This window comes from Xenopus laevis, chromosome 1L (assembly GCF_017654675.1).
Source record: "Xenopus laevis strain J_2021 chromosome 1L, Xenopus_laevis_v10.1, whole genome shotgun sequence".
NCBI lineage: Eukaryota > Metazoa > Chordata > Amphibia > Anura > Pipidae > Xenopus > Xenopus laevis.
Window position 1 is genome coordinate 225,720,163 of NC_054371.1, and position 19,089 is coordinate 225,739,251.

Consider the following 19,089-nt stretch of genomic DNA (forward strand, 5'->3'; position numbering starts at 1 on the left):
GCAGGGGTTAATTGACTCACAAACAGTGCGTCTAGCCATAAATCTTTTCTGCACACTGCATGGGAGTGTTAAATGACACTGTGTGTGGGAGTGTTGTCATACAACTTGCATTTACCCTTTGAAACTGAAGGGGTTAAAAGGTAGAGAATTCGCTTTTGAAATTGACTTATCTGAGGTGGCATGCTGAGGGTTAAAGGGTTAATATATATATGTATATATAGCTTGCAGCCTGTGTTTCACTAGCAGCTTTCAGCACCCTGGACAGCAGCCTATTGGTGCTTTTGTTTAATTAGGACCCTGCAGGCAGCGAGTGCTCGTGCACAGAATGAAGAGAACGCCCACCAGGCTGCCCAGATACACAGTCAGTAAGGATGCAGGCTAGGGATGGGCTGGAGGTGAGCTGCAGCCATTAGCACACACAACTCGCATCATCTGAAAAGCAAGATACAGCGGCTGATTGTTTTCCTAACTGACTTTATCTGAAGCTGCCGAGCATCGTCTGGCGGAGAGAAGGGGAGCAGCTGAGGTCTCTTTCAGCACCTTGGACAGCAGAAGCAGGAGAAAATGGCTCCAATCACAAGCAGCAGAGATGCTTTTGGTAAGCAAGTTCCTATCTAAAGTTTTAGGGCATGTTAACCCCCTTAAGAACCCTGCTTGTGATGTTGTTTGTAAGTGTTTACCAATATCCACCATCAGCAAATGAAAAAATGCGTGAGACGGGACTTCAGGGTTCTGCTCTGTGCTTGAGCAATCCCTGCTGCCTGCTTGTTCTGTGTTGGGTCTTATTTGCTGTGAAATCTGACCTTTACAATATATATATATATTCAATAGTTTATAGAATATATATATATATATATATATATATATTCACTAGTAGGCTCTGATACCCGTTACCTGTACCTGTATTGTAAAATACCCCATCAAGTACTGCCGTTGTGGTGGTGGAGTCTCCAGTGCTTCCTGGCGTCGGTTTGAACAGTATTTCTTTAAGTTTCAAGGATTTATGATTGTTTTTAAAAGGTGTAAGAGAGTTTGCAGCCCCGGGGTGCCTCGTTCCAGCCAAGTAGATCAACTCGGGGTACGATATCCATTTGAGACAATTGTTTCCCTCATAGCGGTGGAAGTTTTGGACAATCTATATCAAGCAAAATAAACATTCTTGAGACGTGCCTTATTTATTCGCAGGTGCACAGATGTATTTGCTTCATTATCGTCTTGAATTATTCAAAGGGACGTATTTATTTATTTTTTTGTTATTCTTTGGTCTCTTGGGTGCTGTTGGCAGTGCATTTGGAGGGCGTTTGGAGATGATTCATGGCGTAGCAGACATAATGCTTCCTAGTCCAGCCTGACGTCATGCGACAAGGAATATTAAAAATAGATTTGCTCAGCATGATGTGTGTGTGTGTCACATCTGGAAATGTGTAGTCCATCATATCCAGTAGCTCATTTGAATGCCATAAAAAAAAGAATATTCTTAGAGATGGGAAGAGTAATTTGGCCTGCGTGGGTTTTTCTTCTTTTACTAGAGTTGAGCCGTTACAATGTAATGTACAGGGCAGTCACTAAATCAATTCTACCTGTGCTTTAGGCATAAAGTTTTTGTGGAATCCTCATATAACTGAACATACTGCGTGTGCAGCTTATCCAGATGGCATCAATAGAATTCTATAGCCTCTCCTTCTGTAATTCATGTTACTTCTATGATGAGCTTTAGATGCCTACTTATGCACCCCTCCGCCTTTGTGCTAATTTATGCAGTAAATTAGATCACAGATCAAACCTCACACTGCTCACTGTGCAATTTCTTGTTTGCACTGAATTACAAATGGTGTGAGCCATAAAAAAAGTCTAGAAGACACTGTGATGCTTTGCCTATTACTTAAATGACTTTAAATACTTGTATCTATACAATTCAGTTTATTATAAGTCTATTTCAGTAGTTTATTACAGGTATGGGACCTGTTATCCAGCATGCTCAGGATCTGGGGTTTTCCAGATAAGAGATCTTTCCATAATTTGGATCTCCATGCCTTAGGTCTGCTAAAAATCATTTGAACATTAATCAAACCTAATTGGACAGTTTTGCTTTCAATACGGAAGTATTAATTAATTAATTAATCCAGCATTCTGGATAACAGGTTTATGGATAATGGAGACCATACCTATATATGTTTCTCAAAAACGTCTGGATTGCCCTGGATTATCCACATATTATCAATGAGCAAAATTCTTACATCTAAATGTATAAAAGTAGAAAAGAAGTATTACAGATGTGAACCAGACTGCCCATTCCAAGCTGTAACTGTAGGTGGCACATAATGTGCAATCTTTTTTGTCTCTAACAATATCTACTATGTATGTAATCTCCAGGGATCTGTATTTTATGATTGCACCTTTTAGAGTGTAAGCTCTTCTGGAAATGTTCGGGGGTTTACACCCAACCATAATAAACAGTGCATAGAAGGCATGCTTTTTTAACATTGTCGTGACGGTTCTTAATGAAGTTAACTTCACGCTACATTTCCAGATAATAAAGCATATTAACTGTTTATTATCTATATTATTTTAGATGAAATTCCTTCAATGGTTGGACTGGTCAGCGGGTTTGGACTTGTTTTTACTGTGTCTTTGTTCTCGTGGATTTGTTGCCAGCGTAAATCAACCAAATCCAACACAACGCCTCCATACAAGTTTGTCCATGTGTTGAAAGGTGTTGACATATACCCTGAGAGCCTAAACAGCAAAAAGAAATTCGGAGCCGACGAAAAAACAGAACTAGCTCCCAAATCTCTCCTCTCAAAGACTTCTCTGCATCTTGATCTTGAAAAAAGGGACTTAAATGGCAATTTTCCTAAAGCCAATAAAGTCAGAAGCTCTCCAGACCTTGAGGATTTTTCGCAGCCTCAATTACCAGAAAAAGACAAAGATTCAATTTCTCCTGAAAGCGTCAAGTCCAGCGCTTCTATATTATCCGTAGACAAGCAAGATAAGCTAGGAACCCTCTTTTTCTCTCTAGAGTACAACTTTGAGAAAAAAGCATTTGTAGTGAACATCAAAGAAGCCAGATCCCTACCAGCAATGGATGAACAGTCCATGACGTCCGACCCCTATATAAAAATGACCATACTTCCTGAGAAGAAACATAAAGTTAAAACTAGAGTGCTCAGAAAGACTCTCGACCCAGCCTTTGATGAGACATTTACATTTTATGGAATTCCTTACAGCCAGGTCCAAGATTTGGTTCTTCACTTTATCATCTTGAGCTTTGACAGATTCTCTAGGGATGATGTCATTGGTGAAGTCTGCTTCCCTCTATCGGGAATTGACCTGTCTGATGGCAGAGTGCTAATGAACCGGGAAATCAATAAAAGAAATGTCCGGGTAATTAATTTCTTATGTTTGTCTTATTATTATCATCACATTTATTGATTTTTGCATGAATCTTTTGACATTTAAAAAATTCTTCTATCGTCTCCATTTTCTAAACACATTTCAAATTTATCATTTAGTCATCACTATTACAATTAATTGTATTCTCACATTTATTGATTTTTCCACTCATCTTTACAAATGAGAAACTTATTGATGCATAAGTGCTATCAACAACATTTTAAATGTATCATTTTAAAATCCTTAAAAAGACTATTTTTTGTTCTAGTCGTGAAGTAAATGAAAACACATTCACAATTGAAATTCATTTTTTCAGTAATACTTTAAATTTATAATATATAATTTATAATTTGTGCCTTGCGGATTTATGCACCCATCACTAGTTACTGTATTGTTTTGTATTTATTTATTTCTATCCATGCCCCTTCCCCTCCCCCACCTTTGTGTATAAATATTAAAACTCCCTATGTTTTTCTTGTTTGTCCTTAGAAATCAACAGGACGTGGAGAACTGCTAATCTCTCTTTGCTACCAGTCAACAACAAATACTTTAACTGTTGTGGTGCTTAAGGCTCGGCATTTACCAAAAGTTGACGTATCAGGATTATCAGGTACTGTTTCGTTCATCTAAAGCAGGAGTGCCCGTACTTTACTACTGAGAGGTCTACTTTTAGTGATGTTGTCTCATTATGATCTACATCCATAAAAGCATTCTTAGCATTCTGTTCCATGGGGAATATTACTTAAATATTATATTGATTTATGTTATAATTTATATTACTATATTTAATAAACAACTATCTGTTTGTTGAGTCTTGAGATCTACTGATCATCAGCTAAAGGTCTACTGGTAGATCCCGATCTACCTTTTGGGCACCCATGATCTAAAATATATGAAATATGCTTGGAATATAAATCATTTGGGATTCTGTTCTATTTCTATTTGATTTTTGTTGTTAATTTGCAGTAGAAATCAATGTGATGACTCCATGTTGGATAGTAGCTATTTGTTATCCATTAAGTAGTGAAGAATAAGATGTTTGAGTGCAGTGGAGCGTATTAATGATCTAGAATTGCCAAGTGGTAATAAATGATAATCATGATAAAACAATTTCATGAATTAAAACTTCTCCATTTTCTTTTTTGTCTTACAATTACATTGATGTTGATCCACAACTTACATGTGGTTTAATAGGGTTAGACGATGATGGTCAATGTCAAAGTTCTTTAATCTTTTTATCCACCAAATATTTCTTTAGACTTAATTTCTGTACAGAGTTGTGAATACAATTCATATTAGTGTCTCATGTGTGCTTATATGTACATGTAGCATTAGTGCAGAAGCATACGTGTTTATGGAGTTGCCTTCTGTCAATGTCAAAGCATTGCAATGAAAGTAGATTTATCAAGGGTCAAATTTTGAAGTTTGAGTTTTTTTGAACTCCCATTACTTCGAAATTTGAATAAAAAAAGACCAACTGGAATTTATTTAAAAAATCTAAGTGTTTTTTTTTGCGGGTGAATAGGCTTTATTTGATCATTCGAATAGAAGTAAGATCGAATTCGATTGAATTTGATTCAAAGTATTTTTTAAAAAAACTGTGATTTTTCAATGTCCACCAATTGACTACAAATAGGTTCTAGGAGGTTCCCCATAGGCTAAAACAGCAATTTGGCAGGTTTAGGTGGTGAATGGTCAAAGTTTTAAAGAGACAGTACATGGTAAATTTGGATATTCAAATTGAATTTGGACTATTCTCTAGTCAAAGTACACAGAAATAGCTCAAAATTCAAATTTTTGTTACTTCTAATTTTCAATTCGACCCTTGATAAATCTGCCCCTTAATGCAAGAGCATATCCAAGATTAAAGCCCTGCTAGCCAATCATCAGATCATGTTGAATTGGCTTCTACAACATCAAGTCAAGTTAAAATCTGAATGGGGCAGAGGGTATCTATCAATATATGAAGTACTTCAAAAATAATATAACTACTATGAACATTTGAAACAAAAGAATATGTATTTAAATTTTCTGAAAATTTTTTGATTTCTACTTTTTTAAACTATTCATTGGGAATCCTCAGAATGTTATAATGAGTTAGAAAATTTGTAAAATAAATTGTATTGGTATGTTGACAAGCTGAAATATTTCCTGTAGTGGTATTGCTTGACAACAAGGCTACTCCATCTCCAGTAGTAAATCTGTTATTCCTGTAGTGACAGAATAATAATCTAAACATGGCAAGTTACTACTGCATGTATTATTTCACATTTAGCCCTCTTATTTTCATATTGTAGTGTGAATTGTCCACCAAATTCATGAGTTGGCTTTGCCTAATAGGTTTAAAATTAAAGTAGAGTAGTGATAGGCGAATTTGTCCCATTTACTTACCGTGAAATTTGCGAAACTGTGAAAAATTTATGAAACACATTGAAGTCAATGGGCGTCAAAATTATTTGGACGCGCGACAATTTTTATGCGCGCGACTATTCTGACGCACGCCAAAATTTTTTTTGTCTATCATTAAAGTAGAGTATTATTTGGAGTACCTAATAAAATTAGATCTAGGGGCAGATTTATCAATGGTCGAATTTCAAGTTTATGGCAGTTTCTAAAAACTCCCATCAACTCAAAATTCAAAAAAAAAACTACCATCAACATTTATTAAATAAATTAGATTTTTTTTAAAAATGGTCAAAAGCATCAGGCTGCAAATTTGAATCAAATGCAAATAACATTTGATTAAAAGATTTTTTTTTTTTAAAGAATTTTTTTTTTCCAAATGTCCACCAAACGACTCCAAATGGATTGTAGGAGGTCCCCATAGTCCCCAATTCTGCAGGTTTTAGATGGCAAATAGTCAAATTCGAATTCTAAAAGGGACAGTACATGATAAATTTCAAAATTCGAATTTTGAAGTTTTTTTTTAATTTGAATCAAATTTAGACTATTCCCTAGTCGAATTACAATAAAATGAACTCAACATTTTATTTTAAACCCCTTTTTTTTGACCCTTGATAAATCTGCCCCTAAATGTAGAATAGAAAATACACTATTTTAACACTGGATTCATAAAATGACATTAAAAGGGCAAACAACAAGCAATCTCAACCCATGTTAAAATATATTCTAACAGGGTAACTGGTATCTTCAACAGTAACAAATTATAGAGTTTCTTTGCAGCTCATATTTTTGTTTAATATTTTTGTTTTGCATTATGTTTTAATGTGTGTAAGTTTTTGGGTTATAAGGTTATTGGTTCTCAGGTTTATGTTTTTCCATACATATTTGGAATCAGCTTAGTTACAGGTGCAGCATTGCACACCTTCCAGTTACTCAGAATATGCCATAGACAGTCTTAGGGAGACTTCATAAGATCTTTTGGAACATGCCACATCTGTATATGTAAAACAGTGATGTCACGTGATCACAATCAACATTTTTGCTCACCTACAACCTATGGTAGTGTGTGATTTTGTGTAGAAGATATTCCTCTGAACAGGTATGGGATCCATTATCCAGAGACCCATTATCCAGAAAGCTCTGAATTATGGAAAGGCTGTGTCCCATAGACTCCATGTTATCCAAATAATCCACATTTTTTTTTTAAATGATTGCTGTAATAATTAAACATTAGCTTGTACTTGATCCCAACTAAGATATAATTAATCCTTATTGGAAGCAAAACCAGCCTATTGGGTTTATTTAATGTTTATATGATTTTCTAGTAGACAGGTTAAAGTATGCAGATCCAAATTCTGGATATCAGGTCCCATACCTATATTAGCTACACCAGTTGCTAGGACTTAAGCTTACTTTTCCACACACCAATAACAACAACAGCTTACCCCATTATAAACAATTGATTTTAAAGTTTTGACACTTGTCCTTGATGAATTGTCCTTATTTTTTTTATTAAAAAAGCACAAACTGGATTGGGGACAAACTTGATAAAATCGAATAGTATGATTTTTTTCTGTTTTTTTTCCCTGGAAGACTTGATTTTTTCTGCCAGAATTTTTTGCATTTTTGCCTGAAAAGTCTGAAATAGTTGGATTTTCGGGCTAAGACCAGCGCACACCACAAAAACTTCCAAATAGGATAGGGATCTCTCCCATTAACTTATAAACAACCTCGGCAGGTCTGAGATGCCAGATTTTTGGATTTTGAATCTTTCAGAAAAATTTAAGTTTTTTTCCCACTAAAAATTTGTATTTTATATTGAAAAAAAATAGAATTTTTGGTGTTTTTGGCATTTGGACTTTAATGGGTTTGTTCACCTTTGAGATAACTTTTAGTTTGATGTAGATATTCTGAGACAATTTGCAATTGGTTTTTATTTTTTATTATTGAAGGATTTGAGTTATTTAGCTTTTTATTCAGCAGCTCTCCAGTTTGCATCTTAAGCAATCTGGTAACTAGGGTCCAAATTCCCCTAGCAACCATGCATTGATTTGAATAAGAGACTGGAATATGAATAGGAGAGGCCTGAATAGAAAGATGAGTATTAAAAAGTAGCAATAACAATACATTTGTATTCTTCCCCATTTGAAAAAGAGTCAGAAGAAAAAGGCAAATAACTATAAAACTATAAAAAATAAATAATGAAAACCAATCAAAAAGTTGCTTCGAATTTGCCGTTCTATAACATGATAAAAGTTACCTTAAAGGTGAACCACCCCTTTATTAAATAACCCCCTTAATCTTCAACAGGAGTAGAAAAGAATTGTACATTTTCCACTTAATATTTCAGATAAGCAAATCAAAGAGGGACTAAGAAATATAGTTATAGTCGCCAATAGTGTATAATTGGTAAAACGTGGCAGTATAAAAGCAGATGGTTACTTAGTCAAGCTGTCTTTTTTCCTAATGATCACAGTGTCACCTTGAGCATCAGTTCTTGGCACAGCCCCACCGACGTGCAGCCTCCTATAACTGGAAAGTTACACCAATAACTTTGAGTTCAGTATGTTCTTAAGACTAAACAGATTGAAAAGCATGATTAAGAGAAAGTACTGTCAATACTCTTTTTGTGCTTCTTCAATTTTCTGTTCTCCTGCAGCCTTTTGGCTTTTTTCCCAACCATGAGGGACACTCCTTTATTCTCCATACTTTAGGAAAATAGATTCAGAATGTAACATTTCTTATTACAAATCTATATCATACCAGAACAGTAATGTACTCACCTATAAATTACCAATTAAATAAGGCATACATATGTTGTAGTGATTTTATCCCTTGATAATTGGGGGCCGATTCACTAAATTCGAGTGAAGGATTCGAAGTAAAAAAACTTCGAATTTCGAAGTATTTTTTGGGCTACTTCGACCATCGAATGGGCTACTTCGACCTTCGACTTCGAATCAAAGGATTCGAACTAAAAATCGTTCGACTATTCGACCATTCGACCATTCGATAGTCGAAGTATTGTCTCTTTAAAAAAAACTTCGACCCCCTAGTTCGGCAGCTAAAAGCTACCGAAGTCAATGTTAGCCTATGGGGAAGGTCCCCATAGGCTTTCCTAAGTTTTTTTGATCGAAGGATATTCCTTCGATCATTGGATTAATAATCCTTTGATCGTACGATCGCAGAATTTGCGCTAAATCCTTCGACTTCGTTATTCGAAGTCGAAGGATTTCAATTCCTAGTCGAATATCGAGGGTTAATTAACCCTCGATATTCAACCCTTAATGAATCAGCCCCTTGAAATTCCTTTTCCTAAATGATTGAGCAGTAAAATCAGAAATTATTATAGAATCTATAGCAAAACTTTGCTTCAATTACAGACTAATATCTGTTGGGTCTCCATCTCAAATCAATTGAACTTGAACACTATGTCCCTGATGTACCAACAACAAACAGTAGGATACAATAATAAGCAAAAGATAATTAGCTGTCACAATTTAAAATTTTGTAGGGGAGTCTTAAATCTGGACTCCTCCATCTTTGATATGTTTAAATACACACCTTTAGCTTGCTCTGTGTTTTGCTATAAACAAATACAAGCCTAGACCCAGCTTGTATTATAACAATATCGTCTGATAAAGCAGCCAGTTTTATGTATGATTTTGGTAAAACATGAAGTTATACAAAATAAGCAAACACATTTTTTTCAATTCGAAAGTATAAATGTTGTAAAAAATTCTTAAAAATTAGATTGCGTTTTGTGTATTTAACATAATAATCTGGTACAAAGACTCTGCAACAATAAACCAGATGTTGATGTTTTTTTTTTTTTGAAGATATGATATATCTGATGTGTCCACCATACTTGTTATTCTGTGTGTGTGTTTGGGGAGGAGGGTGGAAGTCTAAACCAAATGATTAATGGTTTAACTAATGTGCTTCATGCTATCCTTTACATGCTATTATCTGAATCAATGACTTCAGCAGATGTATTGCAGGTTTTCAGACTTTCAAGGAATTTCCAATATGTGTATAGGTAGTTACTATCAAGGGATGCAACACCAACCGCATTCAACATGATCTCAGTTAAAAGGGCTTGTAGTAGAAAAACATTCCTTCTGTTTCATTTAAACTGGACCATACTTCTTTGTATCTGGAGGAGGAGGAACAGAGAGGATATTTGATTTGATTCTGCCACCTTGGAATTTCATAGCAGTGTGTGATGCAATAGCTGCCAGAGGTTTTGCTAAAATAGTAGGGGGCAGCGGCAATGATCCCCATATGGTTATCCCTGAGCTCATATCTAGATATATGTTGTAGTCTATGGTTAAATTCATATTAGAATTATCTTAGAAGCTTAAAAGTGTTAATGAGCAAAGCTGCCCCATTTTGTTTTGCCAAAAAAAAATTCACGAAACCGCCGCAATAATTTGCAAACCAGTAACATTTCATTGGAATTTTTAATGCCACATTTTTTCTTGCACCAACTGCAATAGAGAGACAATGGGTATTTTTCTTGTGCCTTTTTTTGCCCCAAATACATAGTATTTCAATGAGGCATAGAAATGTAAGTGTCAAGACTGTGTAACATCCTCTTGGCAACCCCCCTGCTGCCAAGGTTGTACCGTCTTACCAACTCAGGTCCTGAGTCCCCTTTGCAAGGTGAAAGGGTACTGGGAAGTTCTTCTCCGGGCAGGGCCTCCACCTAATGGGATCTGGGAATACACCTGCGGGTGGCCCCATTAGGAAAAACATTCAACACACACTTTGCTTAATAACAATATCAACATTATAATAAAGAAAGTGCAGATTAAAGGGTAAGAAAATATTCACAGAACAAATATGCATTCAATAGCATGACCCACTACCCTGGGAAACCTGTACAAGTCCATTCCTGACACCTCCCTGCCAGGCAAAGTCCCGCACTACTACTTTGGCAGACAAAGAGTCTGAGTCCCATTTCCCCAAAAGAGTACCAGTGTTCCCAGGTAGCGCTACCTGCCCAAATACCTTTCCCATTGGACAAGGTATTTGCTCCCACGTGGCAGGCACACAAAAAGCCTGTATCACAACAGGAGACTCGCTGTATCCTTTTCCTTTTCTACCCTCCCTCAGGCACAACTCACCCTTAGGATTCACACAGGTGGGTAGGCTCCTCCAGTGCTGGAACAGGCATCCACAGTGATGAAGTTCTCAGAAGTTCCAGGCTCTCCTAGCCGAGCACACAACTTGTTTTATCTTCAGGGTATTGCATCCAGCACTGTCCATAGCGCGAGCACACGAGATGTCCATCTAATCTTCAAACCTGCATGGTTGAGCTTACCAGGCTTTAGATTACCCTGCATCAGCCCACAGGGTTATCAAACTCCTTTTAGCCCCTACATCTTTGCATGAGTTCTGTCCACCTTCTCTTCATGAAAGTGAAAGTAGGAATCCCCCTTTGAGCACGTCTCTCCTATATATTCAAAAGGGGTGCAGCAGCAACACCTTGTGACCATGCTGCACAGGGACAAGGCTCCAGCCCCTCCCAAGACCCTAGGTGACCCTGTAGCTACACAGACAGGGGATTTCCACCATTTGTTTTCAGACCATAGAGGAATTAAACATATACAGATGCAGCCACTTTGGTTTGTCTGTTTGACACAGAATAACTAAACACAGATATCCCATTTATCTCATTTAACACAGAAAACTGCGTCACAACATCCCATCTAATTAAAGCATTCACCATTGTTCACAATGGTGCTTTGGTATGCTAATGGAAAGGTTAAATGCATTAAATGAGTTAAGATGACTTTAGATAACGCAGTTTCTTCAATTAACCCTGAGTCATGACGCATTTATCTCACAAATCCAAGTGGCTTCATCTGTAGGTCCCTACAACTGCATCAGTTATTATGCTAGTGGCCCAAGTGGTACATTTTGAGTTTAGCTTTGATTGCATTAATTCATGCAGGATTAGAATCAGTTACAGATCTCTACTGAGACTGATAAATATATTTGTTATTCACCAACATAGGGATTATATTTCAAGTCAAATGAGGACTACCAAAGTCATGGTGCGTTAGGTAAAAAACAGTTAGCTAAGCATAGACCAATTTCCCCCAACACCCCCCAAATTTGGGGAATTGTGGAGCCAGGATGCAGCTTTAAGGAACAGTAACACCAAAAAATGCAATATACAACAATATGTATTGTTGCTAGTGATGGCGAAATTGTCCCATTTTGCTTTGCCGGGAACAAATTTTCGTCTGCAAATTTTTGCGTCAGTTTCAGAATTTATTTGCCAGCAGCGAATCTGGGGAATTTGCAGTGAATTTGTGCCTGGAGAATAAATTTGCCCATCACTAAGGGGCCCATTTATTTAGCTCGAGTGAAGGAATGAATAATAAAACCTTCGAATTTCGCATGTTTTTTTTCGACCATCAAATGGGCTACTTCGACCTTCGACTACGACTTCGAATCAAACGTTTCGAACTAAAAATCGTTCGACCATTCGATAGTCGAAGTACTGTCTCTTTAAGAAAAAACTTCGACCCCCTAGTTCACCACCTAAAAGCTACCAAAGTCAATGTTAGCCTATGGGGAAGGTCCCCATAGGCTTAGCTAGATTTTTTAGATCGAACAAAAATCGTTTGATCGATTAAAATCCTTCGAATCGAACGATTCGAAGGATCTAATCGTTCGATCGACTGATTTTTTGCTTGATCATTCGATCGAACGAATAGCGCTAAATCCTTCGACTTCAATATTCGAAGTCGAAGGATTTAACTTCGACAGTCGAATATCGAGGGTTAATTAACCCTCGATATTCGACCTTAAGTAAATTTGCCCCTAATTGTTGCTCTTCAGTGGTAAAACAGGTGTGTTTGCTTCAAAAAAACTACTATAGTTTATATAAAGAAGCTGTTTTGTAGCCATGGAGGCAGCCATTCAAGCACAAGATACACAGTAAATCACTTATGAGCTCTGAAGAATCCCATTGTATACTGCAGAGCTTATCTGTTATCTGCTGTGCATCCTGTGCCTTTTCTCAGCTTTGAATGGCTGCCCCCATGGCTACACAGCAGCAGCTTGCTTATATAAATTATAGTAGTACTTATGTTATCTACTGTGTATCCTGTGCTTGAATGGCTGCCCTCATGGCTACACAGCAGCTTGTTTATATAAACTATAGTAGTACTTATCTGTTATCTACTGTGTATCTTGTGCTTGAATGGTTGCCCTCATGGCTACACAGCAGCTTTTTTATATAAACTATAGTAGTACTTATCTGTTATCTACTGTGTATCCTGTGCTTGAATGGCTGCCCCCATGACAACACAGCAGCTTGTTTATATAAACTATAGTAGTGTTTCTGAAGCAAATGCACCAGTTTAATCAGTGCAGGGCAATACTACATTATATTGTCATTATTTTAAAGCACTTTCAGGTTTTGTTGTTACTGTTCCTAGTTCTTGAACCCAAAGAACTAGAAAATTAGCATTACTAATGAGTAGTTAACAGTATTTATTATAATTTATTTATATACCACCAACATTTACATCATTCCCTCAAATTCACTTTGGCAGCCAATATATCATTTCTAAATTTTATATGAAGCTGTCCTTGATCCTTGTACTTGATCCAAACTGAAATATTATTAATCCTTATTAAAAACAGAACTTACCCATTGGGCTTATTTTATGCATTCATGATTTTCTAGTAGACTTAAGGTATGAAGATCCAAATTACATAAAGATCCATTATCTGGAAAGCCCCAGATCCCGAGCATTCTGGATAACAGGTCCCATACCTGTACAAAAATGTGTGTAGAGGAATAATCAGCATTTTATTTACTTTATGTTGTATTTGGCAGTATTTGAAATGGAATATATCACTAAGAATATACTCGAATTTGTAAATTTCACTTTTTTTTTGTTTACTCTTATAAATATACAAGATGCAACTATCTATCTATGCTACAAAATATACAATATGTTTTTATAAACCAGCAAATATAAGAGGGTTTATAGTATACAGCAACCAGTGACTTGTCAAAAGTTTTTGTTACATGCACAAAAACCTTACTTTTATAGTTAAATGTGTTCCTTACAATTAATAAAATTTACCTTTTCGTTCTTTTTTTTAAATTATATATTTCAGATCCTTATGTAAAAGTGAACCTTTATCATGCCAAGAAAAGAATTTCTAAGAAGAAAACTCATGTCAAGAAGTGCACCCCAAATGCAGTATTCAATGAATTGTTTGTCTTTGACATTCCTTGTGAGGGCCTGGAAGATATAAGTGTTGAGTTCCTTGTCATGGATTCAGACAGAGGATCAAAGAATGAGGTTATTGGTCGATTAAGTCTGGGGTCTTCTGCAGATGGAACAGGTGGCGAGCACTGGAAAGAAATCTGTGAACATCCCCGGAGGCAAATTGCCAAGTGGCATATGTTGTGCGATGGTTAGCAATGAAATAGAAATGAGTGGACCTTACCTGTTTCCATAAATTGTTTTATTTCTAGTGTAAAATAATTTTAAAAATGCTTGTAACTACATTTTTTTTGTTTATGTGGCTGATGTAGGAAGAAATAGCAGAAAAAAAATGCCAACCAAAAAAAAAAAAAAAAAAGATTCAGTATGACAGAAATAGTGTGGGATGTTTACATAGTTTCTCCAACTTTGTAACATTCCCAAAATATAGTGAGATATATTGCACATGATTAATGTGGTCACTCGATTTAAAACACAGCATGGATGATGACTTTCGGATAAGAACAAAATGGTGTCCATGATATGGTGGAACTTCTTTCCTTGAGACCTCGCAGAGCTCTCTTTAGGAGGTCCAATTATTCCGTGACTACCCTGGCACATAGACAGTGAAAGTGTAGTCCTTTAGTTGGTGAAATAATTTAACCATCACCCTTAGGCTCTCAGAAGGTGCATGGAGTAGTACAACAGCAACAGCTGACGGCCAATAGATATTTACCAAGGGGCCCAACACTAGTAAAGATGGCCTTGCTTCTGTGTTTGGTTACAACTAATAGGACCACATGCTGGAGCCTAGGGAGCTTTGTGTATACTTTAGCTCTGTAATGAAAGCAACGCTGGAAAAACAATTGGACTTGGTCAGCCCAAAGACTCACTAAGTAAAAGGAACAATTTTCATTTCACCTGCCGTGCATCGTTGTTCTTCTTGTGAATTATATGGAAAAAAAATCTGCTGTTTGAATTTGTGATTTTCATAAGTGAAAAACGTAGTAGATAAAGGATGAAGCACTGAAACAGTATCAATGGGTTTGGACACATTTCTGGCTTGACATATATATATATATATATATATATATATATATATATATATATATATATATATATATATATATATATATATATATATATATATATATATATATATAACCCAGAGCGGTGCAGGAATCCAGTGCTTTGCTATCTTTGCATAGAATACTCCCTCTTTCCGAAAACAAATGTTATTAACCTGTTACCTGTAACCTAATGATATATTTAAATGTATGCATTGAGGTTGATTTGCAACACTCTAGCAAGAGTGACAGAACAAATAGGAGCAAAATGCATCAAAAACAAACAAGCTGACTCATCTTCCCATATACTTTTATTTATGACACAATTAATGCTATTTATGGTGCATTAATGACAAACCAGAGACACTGTAAAGTAAACAAGAAATATTGAAAAGGTAGACAGATTTATTCCTGTAATATTTCTACCCCATCACAATAGATATTTACCAAAGGGCCCAACACTACTAAAGAGCTGACTCAAGGACAATGGTTACGGTTATCGCCAATATATTATAAACAACCAGAATTTTCCAAAATATATGTTAGCATTAAAACCGATTATTAAATGTCTAATTTGTTGGGTATGCTGGTGTATTACTGATGTTACATTAGTAGCACATTTGCTTATTTATATGAACGTTTAATAGAAAAACTTTCAAGTTCTTTAGAGCATTTGCTAAATTTCTGTTTCTGCCCTAAAAAGACTACTTTTTTTGCTTTGTGAGAATAAAACGTGCAAAGGCAAATGGAAACTAATGGAAACACTGAACATTACTTTAAGGGGGTTATTTATTAAAGTCCGAATGCTAAAAACTTTATAACTATACTACGGAATCCAAATTTTTAGTGGAAAATAAACCCAGATTTATTATACCCCAAGGCGGCAACAAGTCAGAATCCGAAAATCATCCATCTCAGACCTTCCAAGGTTGTATATAAGTCAATGGGAGAGGTTGCTATCCTAATTGGAAGTTATCATGGTCTGCTCTGGGTTTAGCCTGAAAATCCGATCATTTCAGACTTTTTAGGCGAAAAAGCCAGAAAAAAACATCAATGTGATTCTTCTTACAATTTTTTGGGGTTTTTCCCCGAACCAATGATTAAGTGCTTTTTAAACAATAAATAAGGTCAAAGCGTGAATTCTAGTTCGGACATGTTTTATTTAAATAATTAGAAAAATTCAGATTTAGTGTAATTTATTGAAATATTCTTTAAACACAATAGCGCTACCTACAGTGGAAAATGGGTGTCGGTTTTAGAACAGTTCATAAAAAGTGTGTTGTTAATTACATTTATTAAAACACTTGCACATATATACCTATAAGGACATTGCTAAAGCAACTGAAATTAAAGTGGGACAGTGCAAAACATTGTTAAATCCATTGGACTACAATGTTCTCATACCCTAAATTTTAAAAGGTGCATTCACCCAAATCTGACTTAATATCCTTGTTCGATTATTTTATGGCCCAGTCCACTACTCAATATCCAGCAATTTATATAGATTTAGATACAAATCCTTGAAATACCCAAACATAAAATCATTTAATTTAACTATGATTTTAAGGAATTATTATACTCCATGGCACAAAGTTAAACAGTTAACAGTTAAAAAAAAGTTGTATTTATTTACATAATGGAACAAGCCATGATGATTTAGGTTTTTATGTATATAGATATATAAATATATTTTATAAATACTAAATCCATATATATTAAAGATAAATTAAATTTAACCAATACTGTCACTAAATTGCCAAATCTTTATACATCTCAATTCATGGGCAAAGAATCTTCAAAAACAATTGAAAAAGCAAATGTAAGTAGGTCAGTTTCTACAAATCCGCAAATACTCTTTTGCATTAATCACTACACAAATTTATAGTGCCTACTCGATTTATTGTACAAATTGAAAGAGGTCCTATTTGGTCTTTTCTACAAGAGAACCTAGGCCATCTCATATGATTGATATAGCACTTACATAGTGGGGGCGCCTACATTAAATTGTGCTCCGTATTGATTATAATGGTGATGCATTGTCTTTACGCTACAATACTAATTTTACTTATGCTGAAGACAACTTAATAGTGAATAGTGAAGATAGATTTATGGAAAAATGGCCTTAAAGTCTTCCTTTAGGGCTGTGTCATCCTGGGCTTTTGATAACTTCTACTTGTAAATGTGATTAACCAGCTTATGACTCACAACTAATTTCAAGTATTGTTGATTAAAACACACCTATAGGGGAATGTTTGTAAGAAAACTAATGGAATGGTTGAATAAAACAATTTTGCAATTGTGCATAGAGCATGTTTTAAGACCTGCTTGAATGTGATTTGGTCTAAAATTGTGTCTCAACATAAAAACTTTCCAGTATGTTTTATTACCTGCAATATGCATTGGTGCAACAACAACAATGACAAAAATACATTTTTCAGACTGGACAAAGAGTTGGCAACTCCGAACTCCAGAGTTCACAAGCTTATATTGAGTTCTAATATACACAAAGGAAGAAAATGTTGAGTCTCTCTAGTGTTTCATGGTTATTAAGAATAACTGCTGTCTGCCACTGGTTATTCATTTCTTGGAGAACCAAAGAAATAATACAGTTACATATTGTAGAAAACAGTTTTTAATTAATTTTAACTTTTAATGTTTGTGGTGCTTTTATTTTTTAACCAGATTGCATTTTTTCTGTTAGTATAAAGGTGTAACAACTGTAAATAATATAAAGAATTAAAAAAATAATTTAAAGAGTAGCTGAGAATTCAAATAGTTTATATTTGATCCCAACAATCTAAACCTAAACCAGTTATAAATAGTGATGGTCAAATTATTCAGAAACTGCTAAAATTCATTGAAATACCTTGAAGTCTATGGGCAACAAAAAAAATGTTCAAACAAATTTTTAAAGTGCTACAATTTTTTCCATCCATTAGAGTCTATGGGTGTAATTTTTGCAGTGAAATTTGCTGAAAAATTTGGCTCATCACTAGTTATGAAATAAATAGTAGATTAATGAATGAAGACCAACTTAATGGTTTCTTGAATTACTGTAATGTAAATTCTTTTTAAAATAGATGTACATCAGTGAATTAATTTAAATATATTAATATGAATTTATTATAAGTAATTTTTAACAAAAAATTAATTTAGGCCAAAGTTTGAGTTTTTACATCAACTGCCACATTTATGAAACAAGGAATTTTGGTAGCACAATTAGCTGCTCTAAGATAGCATGATTAAACTCTTGATAGACAAGCATTTATGATAAGGACAACTTGGTTCTAGGCAAGATAGAGCTATTAAACAAAAGAAAGTAGTGTTTTTCTATTAAATTAACCATATGTAGCTATCACTTCCCTGTGTTTAGTTGTTATATGGATACTGAGTATAGTCAAAAGAAGATTACCGGCTTCTTAGACAGTCATAATGCCCATATTTATTTAATTAAAATATAAAACTACTGATATAAGATGGTGTTGTGCACAGAGCTTTTCTTGAAAGAATGGCTCTGTGTGAGATTTTACTAGGTTTTGATAACTTGCCTTTGGCCACAAGGGAGTCCAGTGCCTAAAAGAATTACTTCTTTATAAACCAAAAAATATTTTCAATGGCATGCTTGTAATTGCCTAAAACTTTGAGGGTTATTTACTAAAATCTGAATTCATCTAATTTTTTAGATAAAAAAACATGACCAAACTCCCATACCCAATTTTGCCATATTTATTATTAAAAAAAGCTCAATTTAATCAGTTTGGGTAAAACACCAATAAAATCGAATTAAAACCTGAATTGTATGATTTTTCAGGAGGTTTTTCCCGAATTGTTCAATTTATTTGGGCTTTTTCCTAAAAAGCCTGAATTTTTCAGTTTTTTGCTTGAAATGCCAGAAATGGTCAGATTTGTAGGCTAATTCCGGTGCAGAACACAAAAACTTCCAAATAGGATAGGGACGTCTGCCGTTGACTTATACACAACCTCGG

At 35.1% G+C, this 19,089-nt stretch overlaps 1 protein-coding gene across 1 annotated transcript; it reads left to right on the top strand.

Moving 5' to 3' along the window:
• Positions 1-376: 376 nt before the first annotated feature.
• Positions 377-14,415, top strand: syt4.L (synaptotagmin 4 L homeolog). Its single transcript, NM_001092792.1, has 4 exons — positions 377-598; positions 2,573-3,384; positions 3,883-4,003; positions 13,945-14,415. Exons 1-4 carry the CDS (start codon positions 565-567, stop codon positions 14,250-14,252), a joined length of 1,275 nt encoding a protein of 424 aa, NP_001086261.1. The 5' UTR covers positions 377-564; the 3' UTR covers positions 14,253-14,415.
• Positions 14,416-19,089: the final 4,674 nt, after the last annotated feature.

Coding starts and splice junctions, on each gene's coding strand:
- syt4.L (NM_001092792.1), top strand. CDS start 565: ATGGCTCCAATCACAAGCAGCAGAGATGCTTTTG. Junction 599..2,572: donor AAGCAGCAGAGATGCTTTTG/GTAAGCAAGTTC, acceptor ATATTATTTTAG/ATGAAATTCCTTCAATGGTT. Junction 4,004..13,944: donor TGACGTATCAGGATTATCAG/GTACTGTTTCGT, acceptor TATATATTTCAG/ATCCTTATGTAAAAGTGAAC.